Here is a 12,874-nt window from a genome sequence, read left to right as displayed (position 1 = left end):
TTAGTCAACACAAGATTTCAAGTAAATACTTCAAAATCAGCTGTTTTCAATTTAGGTGAACTAACTTTTACGATTTGATATAAGTGACCTTCTTCCCCGATTCCAAAATGGTATAGGCCAAAATATGTATAGGCCAACTATACATTGTTCGAACCAATAACCAAATCTCCCTTTCGAAAAACTTCCCAGCAGTTGGCGCTCAACACATCGAAGTTCGAATGTACTCATCAAACATTCGCCTTTTTCGTTTACTCATCGGAAACATTTCGTTGCAATTCGCCTCGGGTCATCTCGTGTCTGGCGCACTTTGTTTTCGCCTACGACGACAGTGGCAAGCACGGGTTATATACTGAAAATGGAGATTGTTGCTGTCGCTACTGTGAGCTTTTTGGGAGCTTTATTCCTTGCTTCATTTGTAGCTCTACTCGTACTATGTCGCAATAAATATTGCAATAGATCAAACGAATCAGAGTCGGAACGATATAATATCATATCCCCGGCAGCGGTTTCCGCTACAGTCGATGAGAGTGAGGCAAGTGTAAGTGGACAATTAGAACTGGGTGATATCATCACTTGTGATGACGATACGCTAAGAGATCTTCTTGAAACGGAAGACTGGGCCTTCGACGCGCAAGGATTGATTCCACACTGCCTCACGATACTTAAAACATGTAAAGAAATTACGAAAAAACTTGTTGTGAATACTCTTAGGAGGGAGAAGATATATTCATCACAACTGGAAGAAATTGTTCAAGTCGCCCAGAGGATAACGCCCAGAGTAGACGATTTGATGAACGCTATTCAGCCCCCACTAAATCCGAATTTACTCGAAGCTCGTGCCGCGGCGTTGATATTTTCTGTGACGCATTTAGCTCTCGTTATCAAAACCTCATGTAAAAACAAAAAATCGACGGACTGGATTGACCAAGCAATGGCAAAAATGGACCAGCACATGAAGATACTGAGAGGGGTTGCAATTAATCCCGTATCTTCTGATATATTTAATCGTAATGAAGCGCAAGGCTCGAGCGAAGCCCAGGACTTGACGAAACTGTAACTTCCATATAGCCGGAACTCAGAACCTTGCTGGCTACATCGCAATTTTATGCTTACGTTCCATGCTATTTTCCTCCACATATGTCAAATGCCTCTCGTGGTCGAATGACGCATTCGATACGATCATATTGATTCACCCAGTCAGTATTTCGACCCAGTTAGATCTTTTGAATTGCGTTCTTTTCTTGTAAGCGATGATCGCCCTTGCGTGAGCGGAATTCATGTTGTAATTTATATTACATATCTCTTTCCTTCCCATATTAATATTGCCTAGATTTGCTAAAATCTCTTGCCACAAGTATGATTATGTGTATTATCGCTTTCATAATAAAGGTTAATAGTATTTTATTACCTATTCGAGTTTGGCAAACTATGTTGTAAACACGATTCCGTTGTTTATTCACGTGGTTTGATGTGATTTCATCACGCGGCTGGTTGATGACAGAACATAACGATTATATGGTTAATTAGCAACATCAACCAATGTCGTGCTATCGCCACCGTTATGCGCATGCGACTAATGATGAACGAGACGGCGCGCGTTGCATCTCCGGTGGCTAGAAGTAGTGAAGTAGGCTATATAGGATGGATCAGTTGGAGGGTGCACTGATTTTCGGCATCCGGCGCTGTTAATATGAAGTTCTTTGTCGCTTCGATGTACGACCCCTCTGTCTGCCTGCTCGGACAACTCAAGTCCACAGGACGAAAACTTGCTAAATAGCTGGTCAGGGCAAAATCGCGTACCTGAGTGATTCGATTCGCGAGTATTCGAGTATTACTTATTATGACGTCACAACAGAATATACTATGTCAAAGTTCAAATATGTACCTTTTATGCCACCACAAATAACGCAATGCCTGTTATCCGTCACATTACAGATACTTTGGTATTTTTTCGACCATGCATTGATATCATTTCACTTTGTGACAGTGTTGTGGTATGATCATCACTTCGAAAATGTGTTATTTCCAGTAAGGTTCGTAGCTTTTTACTGCCTCGTATGCTGCGACACGGCCAATCACGATTCCAAGGCTTCCTCAGTGGAAAATAGTATCAAAAATATGATTCTCGTTAATATATTAACTTTTAGTTGCGAGGATCTTATAATTTCACTACTCGACTCAGCAAAATTAATACTCGATTCAGATTAGAGTACTCGAATCATTGTACCCAGACCTACTAAATAGCAGGGTTGTAATCATGCACTCGAGTCACGATTTTATGATGACTCGACTTGACTTGACTTTCTCAAGAAATGACTCGACTCGAGTCAATCTGTGTAATGACTCGGCGTGGACTCGAGTCATTGCGAGTGACTCGAGCCAAGTCATATGACTCGAGCATCAGACGGCCAAGACCGACATTTCAGTGTTATTTCGAAGAAATGAGATTGACTTTTTGACTGGGTTACAACCCTGCTAAATAGTGAGGTGAGCACATATATACCTGCTGATGCGGCGCACAACTTGAAGTAAAACATGTTCGCAGTAACGGTAACCGTGGCGTTAGAGCAGGGGTGGGCAAACTACGGCCCGCAACACCGTTCTGTGCGGCCCGCGAGAGTCTAAATAAACTTATTAAAAATATTGATAAAATGCGTACTAAAAATCGAATTAATGCAGGGACTTGATCAACTTTTTCTTAGTGCATTTCATCATGATAATTTTAAGACAGTGCTTCTGAAGAGGCGCGCGAAGCTGAGCTCGACTGAAATTTTTTTCGCGCTCCGCGCGATTGACGACCAATTTATAGGCTACTTATTACTCTGTATTTACTCTGAATGACATATTAAAAAATCTCTCATCTACAGTCGTAACCTTCCATGCCATCAAACTACCAGTTAGGTTTGTCACCATCCTGGTTGCGTTTTGTGATATGACGATAAGGGGGCGCGAAATCTTTCACCATCATAAGGGGGGGGGGGGCGTGTCTTGAAAAGTTTGAGAACCACTGATCTGAGGCACATACTTAATATCACAGCGGCATAGCTGCAACAAAATTGACATAATTTGAATCACCAGTGGGATTTCAGATCGGCCACTTCATTTTTAATTATTTCAGTGATGTGCTTATAAAAACGATTCGGGCGTGCCTTAGGTAGATTCGTTGTCTGTATACACAGAATGGGGTATTTATATTTTATCTACACATAGTAGAAGCGTGTTTGGAGCTAACATGGCTATGATGCTGTCAGCATTGTGTGTCCCGGGACTGAATTAAAAGTGGAATTAGTAAATCTATGAACAGATCGCTGCTCACAGATTTAAATTTCAATCCTGTTTCAAGAATCGGGCCAACCGACTTTCATCTCTATATTTTTGACAAATTGGTTATTGAGGTCCGCCAGCCTATGAAATCTCGCCACTATATGTTTCTGACGCATGTACGATATCATCAAAACAATGTTTGGCTTTTTTAAATAAACACATATATTATATTATCTCCATGTCGTCACTTTATAATCAAATATCAGTATAGCGTTTTGGTTTATAATCCTAATTTTATATAGTGCGGCCCGCGAAAGGATTCAGATATTGAATGCGGCCCGCGAGCTCAAAAGTTTGCCCACCCCTGCGTTAGAGCTTGTTGACGATAACAATTACAGATCAAATCGTAAAAACTATAAATACGACTCAAATGGCGAACTTACATTAATGCCAGCACTCGGCGTATTGTTCTCAGTACAAAAAAGGAGTGCCGAAAGAACGGTTGAGAGCCTGGGGAATAATTAGAAGGAATAATCACCTATCCGTGACCGGTCATCGACAATCTCGCCCTGTCAGAATATCGAAATCGAAACTATCAAAAAAGGCCTGTCAGTCATGATGCATAGCAGAAAAAAGCGATCAAATCGAGTGACTTCGATACCTTTGAAGTAAGCAAACTAAAAAGTAGCCTTGATAAATTTTAAATATAGCACCACACCCCCCATATTGAATTGAATTTGTGATCTAATCTTGTTTTCGGAAAATTGGTAGCAATATAGCCAGCTTTGAATGCAGCGTTTACATTTCAGGCAATGCAGGAATATTAATATCTTCTTCTCACCATATGAATGTAGCCGTGGGCGTAACAGAGGAGGCAAGGCACCGATAGCTGTTGTCCACCAAAATTCTTTTCCTGGCTATATGCACCGGTAAAAACCGCAGAATTGCATTGACACAAATTGAGATTCAGTTAAACTAGTTTATTTCTCTTGCGCAGTTAAATAATATCAAAATAAGGCGCTATAATTGTAAGCGATCTTTGAAACTCAGTTCATCAGAAAAAGATTGAGCCAATCTCATTCGAATTTCATAAGTTATTTGAAGAGTTGAACGGGTCCTCATCGTGCGGATGTCATCAGCATGGTCATCCAATACGACCATATATTAGATCTGGTGCGAAAGATTCCAGTGCCGACTAATAAAGAAACATTGGTGTCACTAAGAAAAGGAACAATCATGTGTATTTACTACACGTAGCTTTAGAGTGAGTAGCCTGATGCTTTAATACATCCATATACTCCTGCTGTGAATTCGCTAATACTTGAGATAATACTTCCCATTCATCCTCTTCGGCAACCCAGTCACTGGCTGAGTGAGCAGCAGTTTTGTTCGTTTTTTTAGGAAATTCTTTAACAACCCTAGACTTGGGGGACTTCTCAAATTGTTTCTCCTCATTCGGACTCTTTTCTGGCGTTTTGCGATCGTTTTTACCGGGTACATCTGACGTATTATGCTCCAGAAAAGCGATATAAGATTCGCGAGCTACTTGCTTCAAAATAGCATCGTCCGTATTCTCCCAATCTGTCGCCTGGACTTTATCGTTGAGCATCTGCTGCTCCCAAACTTCGCAAGAAGCCTTGACGGCATCATTCAACATGTTTTTATCCACTAGTCCTGGCGTAAATGACGGTAAACCCAGACCAACGCCAATTGTGGCCGCGAACGGATCTATTACTGAATTGTAATGCGAATTCTTATGGTAACTTACACGGATGGGAACATTCGCCGATGAATTGCTGCTCTGAAAAGTATTGATAGGGTCTGTGCTGTATTGGTAGACTTCAAATGGGCGGCTGTACAATTCCGCCATGGCCTGCATTTCCAAGTGGTTTCCGAATTCATGAACATCACGCTTTCGATTTATGTATGCTTCGAAATCCTCGGTTACATAATTCTTGAAATAATCAGCGTTTTTGTTCATATAATTCATGCAATTTTTCCGCACTTCATCGTGCATGCCCTGATCACCGTATACTTGATCAGCAACCGCTCGGAACAAACAAGCGCCATCTTCCTCCATAAGTTTAATGGTGAAACCCCGAGTTTTTTTCAATTTTTCCTCAAATTCCGATTCGATTTTGTCAAAATCGATGCCTTTGTGAAGACGCTTCAACCTACTGTGATCGTGCTCATCGTCCGAGTTGTGCTTTACTTCCTCACCTTCGCTATTGTGGTCGCCGTAAACAGTCCTCTCTGCCGCCACTATTTTCTCCTCTAACAAACCCGATGGACTATTCGGTATATCACATTGAGGAAATAACGGAACTTTTTTAGTGTATTGAACAGTAGTATCGCGTGTGGGTTTGAAATCAGTTTTTTCTTCACTGAACGTTCGAAATCGATTCGCGAGCTCCATATTGTTGTTATACGCGTTTTCCTGTGCAAGGAACGCGGTCGCAGAATACGGACGTGGGAGAATGTTTGATGCGCCACTTTGAAGTTTGTTTTCTGAAGCTTTCGACAGTAATTTTGCGCGATGTTGCTGCGATGCTAATTTTTCTTGCGCCTTCGTAATCTTGGTTTGGTAGGGCATGTTTCTGCGTTTCTTTTTATGGTATATCTTCTTTTCCGTTGTTTTTTTGACTCGTGATAAATTTTTAGCGGAATATGACACAGCGTGAGCACTGTCGATTGTCGCCGCAATATTAGAAGCATGGGAAATGTCTTCCACCGCCGAGGGTTCAGACATAACGTGGAGCGATTCTGGATTCGGGGATTGTACAACGCTAGAACTTTTCGAAAGTCCTCGAGGCTTGATATGTCCATGGATATTAATTTCGTTGTGACTAATTTGAATGTGAGGGGGATCAACATACTCTGGCGAGTGATGAGAAGTTGGAGATGAGGAATCATCCCAGTAGTTTGCTCGGTATGTGCTGTCAATGTTACTAGCGGCAGGTACATTCAAGCCGTGAGATAATCCACGATCTGTCCGTGTTGGATGATTTGTGCGAGTTCGTTGCTTTCGATTGGAATTCCCGTTGTCCAAGTTGGACTGTCTCGCTTGCGCATTCTCCTCCTTGTTTTTTGAATTTGACCCACGATCTAATATAGTCATTGTTACAGGTCACACACGATGTAATGACCGGGTTATTTATTTATGATTGATAAAGCTGAAACATAAATGATCATAATTCATGACACTTGGTAAGATCATTGGTCCTAAATACAATCAGCTGCAAATATCTATATTCACTCTAAGAAGGTAAAAAAAGAATAGGTTTATCGGTAAATATGTTGCACTGAAATCAAGACCCTAACTACTTCTATAAATTTCTAACCTGATGTAAATTATTTCTATGCAGAACAATATTGACCGAGTCTTGCACTAATTACCTCATGGTGTTAATACTAAAATATGGACAGTCCATCTTCATTAGCAATACGGAAGGTTTATGGTCCTTTGAAAAGTAGGCTATTCATGAGATTATGATACAGGAACAGTGAAGTGTAAATTGCATGCTTCAACTACAATTCTAGATGAAATTGCTAAACAGCAGCGTATTTCATAGCATTAGAACAGTGGTCGTAGACTTTAAATATTTGTTTCACCAAGAACCGGTCTTAAGAATACATGCCTACTCGTGCAATACAGAATTAGAAGTTATACAAGTTTTCTATGTCATTACATGTCAAGTTCAGATATGAAGTCACGAGGCTAATATCGATTAGCTTACACATTTTGTCAAATGTCAACCACAGCGAAAGTCGTGCACCAAGGCTACGCCGCAGACCTAATGCCGAAGACTGATTTTAACGAGAGTTGTAGGGTATTCCCCATGAGCAAACTGTAGTCTATAGCAACATTGGGCGTTTTGCAATACTTCACCCCTACCCTTGATCAAGGACCATAAAATCAAAATACCGTAATACAAGGCATAGTGACAATTCACCTACAGCAGGCATGAAGAATTATCTGAGGGGATAAAGAGTAATGGTCGTAGTCGTGCAACAATTGAAGAAGGGTTAAGCAAGATAGCACACAGATTCACACAACTCACAATATATGTTTAATTGAACGAATTGCTCAGTAATTGTTGTTCCTAAAGTAAAGATACTTCATAAAAAACTAATCTGTGCCAAGAACTCTGGAAACAGTATTCAGGGTAATTGTCAATCTACAAATTTATCACCCTTCCTAGTCCTTGAAGATATGCTACAGTTTAACATGAAAAATCCTTACAAACAAGATAATTTTATATAATAAATACAATAATTTATAGAGCACATAATATAAAAATATATCATTAATACACACGGGGGCTGTACACAAGAGGCAATAAAATATAAGTAAACAATATGCAAAAGACGTAGTGCATAGTTGTCAGGCAGAATGAACACTACTGCAGTTCAAACGCTCCATGTGAATGAAATGGATTTGATTTTGGGCTTGAAAACATATAGCGAGTCAGATAATCTGATAGCAACTGAAAGATTGTTCCACAGAATGGCAGCCGAGGAAGAAAAGGTTATCTCGCCATATCATGGGATGTTGACTGAAACGAGATCAGTTCTACTTGCTCAGTTCATCGACAATAAAAAATGGTGTAATATTGATTCATCCATATTAAGAAACGTGGTTGATGCTTGAAGAATGGAACATGTACTACATTGTGATAAATCACATTTCCCTGGACTATACTTGTTACCGTACAACAGTATGAGCACAAATAGAGGTGAAAAGGGAAAGGTAATCTGACTAATCTCCAAGTTGTATAGATCTAACGTTTCTGAACCACAAGTGAAAAGAAAACTATCACTTTGCTTTGTCAGATACAACTAGGTGCTGCCACCTGGAGTTGGAGAGGCCATGTTATATTCGAGAGATTAAGGATTGTATATTCAAGTATGCATGCTCAACATATCTCCATAGGTCACTCAACACAATTTGGTGTGTTTGCACCATTGGCAGCTATATATATTCAATGATGATAAATGCTTCAGGAAGGAGGTCCAGTAAATCATATTTCATCAATTCATTAGGTCATGAGCTGTGGTTCAGTGGGACGGTTACATCGCTATGTCAACCATTCTTGCTTAGTGGGATGAATAACTGCTTTCATTTACCGTATACTTTTACGTACCGCATTAGAGATGAGAGAATAGACTTCATGATGTTTAGAACATCGTCCAAGCACCTACGGTTTTGATTAGTTAAAAGAATAACAAAGGATGACGCAATACACCAGTAATGCGGTTTGAATGTACCAGTGACCCGTTTTCTCAAAGCAGGGACATCTTGTCTAGATATCTCTGTCTTAAAGACACGCCCTCCGTTCGGCTCCGCAATGCGATAATGGGAGTATACACAAACGAATCGTAGTTTGCTGATTTTAACCAGTATCAGTGGAAAATCCCACGATAAGATTCTGACCAGGTCACCAAATTTATCTCATAAAGCTGGAGCGTTGGTGACACTATAGAGACTGTAGGATGGAGCGACGACCCATTGTTCTAAGTTTAGATCCGTCACGCTTGACTTTGCGGAGTAAAATTCCATTCGCGAGAGTCCGATTGTCCTATTTTACATGTAAAAGTATAGGCGATTTCGGAAATACAGGGACGAATTTGACCGCCGAGAAAGGGTGGAAATATTCTAGCTAGACGTTTCAAATTTTGCATGTTACGAGGAAGCATCAATATGTTCTCACTATAAAAATTTCACAACTGGCCTCCACCCAGAACACGTTTAAAATCAATTTCCCGCAATGCCTTATTCAGCGATAACTCTCCGCGGCCGAATCCCGTAAACTCGTAGACAATGCTATAATTGATAAAAGGCTTTATGCGGTAACTGAGTGGCCGCTGATACCAATACAAAACTGCCCAAACTATTTTCTGTGCATAAGCAACCGATGAAAAAAACGAATAGACTACACGGAAAGCGGATGAAAGAGAGCGACGAAAAGATTATCACTACATCCAAAAGATCAATATCGTACACTGTTTCATCGGGCATTAGGCCTATGTTACATTGGAAGACTGTACTTGTTCGTTTTGACATCTTCTTTTCTGTTCACTAGGCTACATCGCATTGTCTTATATCCCGTTGTACATTTCGCGTCTTTAGTAGTTAAAAATAATAGATCCTCCGCGGCAATTATGGCCAAAAACTGCGCTATCCCTGGATGTACCTATGTGAACATTCCGCGTAGTGATCAATCTCGTAAGAGGTCCTTATTCACGGTACGAAGACCAGAGCTGTTAAGGAATGAAGCGGCCCAGAAGCAGCACGCAGCAATGGCCAGCCTCCTTCTTTCCATCAGGGACCCCTCAAAAGGAGATCGTATCAAGACGTTGCTCCATAAGGAGACGTAAGTAAAGCAGCTGTCTCAACTTCATCAGAATTAACAGTGTAATTTATAATAGAGCCGCAATCCGCGAAAATTATTTTGAGAGCGACATCATTCGTCAGCTCAAAACCAGAAAGCAACTGAAAGTGGGAGCTCTGCCTAAGCTAAATTTGCCTGAAAGATGTAGCACAATCATAAAGGTATGCAGGGTAGGCTGTAGCACAATCATAAAGGTATGCAGGGTAGGCTATCTCTCACTCAGATCAAGAAACCAATGCACCAAACGATTCCAATTGATATATTTATTCATATAGAAAGAAAGGAAGATACCTTTTCCAAGAAAAGAGTTGCCAAAGACAGTGAGGCACAAAAATATTCCAGATTTGGTACAATATACCAATATACCCCCCCGATTCCCTGCTATTGATACCAGACATTCTTGCAGTGAAAACTTTTTCCTCAGCTTGGTGAACAAGTGCATCAACAATCTTCACGAGCAAAGATGCAGCAAGAAGCTGATGCTGCAGTCCAAGAAGGTTGCTTGCCTGCTGGCAAATGTTGGAGTAGTATTGATAAATGCCATCAGTACCAACGTCACAGAACACAGCATTCAAGCGTTTGACAAGTGGAACAATAAGATTTAAATCCAATTCCTCAAATCGTGGTCCACACCTGGAAATAGAATGACAATTACGGCAAGCAATCTTCAAAATGTCCACTATTCGATCGATGTCAATTTGCTCAGTTGGTGACGGGAGCTTATGCACTTTCCCGTGCTTCTTGAGTTCCCTTACGGTGGGAAATATGGCTTCACAGACGTCACAACTTATTCCACTCCACTCATCCAATCCTTCAAAGCATTGGGAAATTTCCTCCTCGGTGATGGATTCCCAATCCTCCCACAATGATTCTTCGGCCATAACTTTTACGAAAAAGTATCGGTTATGAAGGAATCAGAATTTCTGTGAAAGCATAATACTCAGAATTTTATTTCCGTTTTGCTAATCAAATAACAATTACCATACCGGAACAGTACATGAAGATAGCTCGCTAATTCTATAGTATCACATCAATGTCCTCCAATAGTACGGTAAGTGACTTATATTTTCTCGTCGGCAGGTTGAAATACATACAGATTCTGCTGAATGACGCCTTCCAGAAGGACCATGGTATGGCATACCCACTTCGCCTGCAACGAAATGCCGTTTCATTTTCATCGCCTGCCCTATTATTGTTATCTTCTATAATCATATAATACGCCACTATAATAGCTATTATATCATAAATCATCGCTGGTATTCACCGACCGTGCGCATTGTGCAGCGATTATATACCGGTATATTCATCGCTTCGTACGGCAACAAACGCAAGACTGTCACGCAAGTATCCAAGATATTCACTAATCAGGCCAAACATATTAAGACGTCCAATTAGTCACCGAGTCCGTTATAAGTATTCAACCTCCAATACACCGACTCATTCCCATCGATAAGCATGCATTAAACCAACCAAACACTCAACTTTCCACCGTGTGAATTCCATGTGGGATTATTAATGGTACACGTAACAATGGGTAGCTCCCTCCGCAAAGCGGAGCGTGACCTATCTAAAGGGAGTTGAAAATATTATTGCGCGCAGTGTAAATAGAGTAGTTCAACTTATATAGATATTTCGGTATATCAATGCACTAATACCGGTATAATATCTCATATTTATAGTATTATGGGCAAAAATACCATAAATATCCATTTTTACAAGATAATTGCTGAAAAACCACGCAAACAAAATATGTTGCGGATGAATATTAATTAGGCATTTAAATCAGTCGTCACTCCATCATACAATCTCTATAGTGACACTGTATGAGCTACGTACATAAAGAACTCCAAAGATAATAGATTACTATATATTTGGGACAATGACATAGGTTTCCCCACAAGATGATGCCCGTGTTATGGCTCAACGAAATACCGTAGTTTTCTTTGTCTCAAAAGCCCACTGCTGGGTTACATAAACAATGTTACGCACAAATATTCAACTGAATGCCAAGAACCCTGTTGTAAAGCTGTAACTGATAAAATGATCTGCAGGTCACCTCGACTCACGCTAGTACAAGCTTACTGTCTATAATTACGTAGTTTAATGAATGTTAGTCACTACAGTAATTATGTATGGGTTGTATGTTAATTTCAATAGCACTGTACGCTACGTGTACAATAGGGCTGTTCAAAAATAACTTTTTTCCGGATTCCAGCCATTCACTTATTAAATTGTCAGGTTACCCTAAAAAACGCTGCACACAAAATTTGGTTCAATTTCGACAAGTATAGGACTCCTCAGATCCAAATAAAAAAATTAATTTATTAGGGAAAAATGAAAAAAAAATATTTTCTGCCAACCCCATGAAATTGTTGAGCTGTCTTCGAAGATCATGCAGAACAAATTTGACTCAATTCCGACCAGTAGAAGCGGAGTTATGTGAGTTTTGCGTTGATGATTCTCGGATTATCCACCGATCTAGGATAATCCGACGATTATCATCGAAAAACTCACATAACTCCGCTTCTACTGGTCGGAATTGCGTCAAATTTGTTTTGCATGGTCTTTGAAGACAGCTCAACAATTATTTCATGGGGTTGGCAGAAAAACTTGAAATTTTTTTTTTTTTCAATTTACCCTAATAAATTAAAAATTTTAATTGGATCTGCGGAGTCCTATACTTGTCGGAATTGAACCAAATTTGGTGTGCAGCGTTTTTTAGGGTAACCTGACAATTTAATCAGTGAATGGCTGGAATCCGGGGAAAAAAAGTTATTTTTGAACAGCCCTAGTGTACAAGGTGGTGGTCAGCAGCGATTCTCTATGAAGTTCTCGCTAACGGATATTAACCGTTGATAATTCCGCAACAATCCAGTACAACACAAGTTGTTTCAAATCGTTTGCGTTGAGTTTAGAGTCTCCGTATGAAGTTTCTCGACCTGCACACTTCAGTCTTTAGGTAATTGCTGCGACACTATAGAGACCCCCATAGTGGCAAAACATGGTGTAGCGATAACGACAACGTCCAGGTGCGCTCGTCGATAGAACTAAACGATGCAATTCACATCAATCGGCTTCACTCCGTATTCAAACGATGTAGTAGATTCTCATCATATTTCGTGGCCACGTGATATATTGAAGACCGAATTCTCCATTTCCGCTTAAATCTCCTGAACTCCCACGTCCACATACACAGTCAACAGTGATCGACAGAAGCA

The 12,874-nt window shown here is 40.3% G+C and overlaps 2 protein-coding genes and 2 long non-coding RNA genes across 4 annotated transcripts; 2 read left to right on the top strand and 2 right to left on the bottom strand.

Moving 5' to 3' along the window:
* The first annotated feature begins 276 nt into the window (after positions 1-276).
* Positions 277-1,459, top strand: LOC145433342 (transmembrane protein 98-like). Its single transcript, XM_080310426.1, has one exon. The coding sequence runs from the start codon at positions 356-358 to the stop codon at positions 1,055-1,057; it is 702 nt and encodes a 233-aa protein (XP_080166552.1). The 5' UTR covers positions 277-355; the 3' UTR covers positions 1,058-1,459.
* Positions 1,460-4,229: 2,770 nt separating this feature from the next.
* Positions 4,230-8,736, bottom strand: LOC145433340 (uncharacterized). The gene has a single exon (XM_080310423.1). The coding sequence runs from the start codon at positions 6,380-6,382 to the stop codon at positions 4,499-4,501; it is 1,884 nt and encodes a 627-aa protein (XP_080166549.1). The 5' UTR covers positions 6,383-8,736; the 3' UTR covers positions 4,230-4,498.
* A 473-nt stretch (positions 8,737-9,209) lies between these two features.
* LOC145433344 (uncharacterized) lies at positions 9,210-9,968 on the top strand. The gene is made up of 3 exons (XR_013913082.1): positions 9,210-9,638; positions 9,694-9,817; positions 9,851-9,968. It is a non-coding gene; the product is annotated as an uncharacterized LOC145433344 (long non-coding RNA).
* Positions 9,905-11,449, bottom strand: LOC145433343 (uncharacterized). The gene is made up of 2 exons (XR_013913081.1): positions 10,643-11,449; positions 9,905-10,579 (listed from the first exon to the last, which is right to left on the bottom strand). It is a non-coding gene; the product is annotated as an uncharacterized LOC145433343 (long non-coding RNA).
* Between the last annotated feature and the right edge of the window lie 1,425 nt (positions 11,450-12,874).

This window comes from Botryllus schlosseri, chromosome 2, assembly GCF_051294905.1.
Source record: "Botryllus schlosseri isolate E-star chromosome 2, Bs_hap1, whole genome shotgun sequence".
NCBI classification, from domain to species: Eukaryota; Metazoa; Chordata; class Ascidiacea; order Stolidobranchia; family Styelidae; genus Botryllus; species Botryllus schlosseri.
This window is presented reverse-complemented; position numbering and strand designations above follow the sequence as displayed.

What these genes read in the sequence shown, in the direction of transcription:
- LOC145433342 (XM_080310426.1), top strand. Translation starts at nt 356, where the DNA reads ATGGAGATTGTTGCTGTCGCTACTGTGAGCTTTTTGGGAGCTTTATTC.
- LOC145433340 (XM_080310423.1), bottom strand. Translation starts at nt 6,382, where the DNA reads ATGACTATATTAGATCGTGGGTCAAATTCAAAAAACAAGGAGGAGAAT.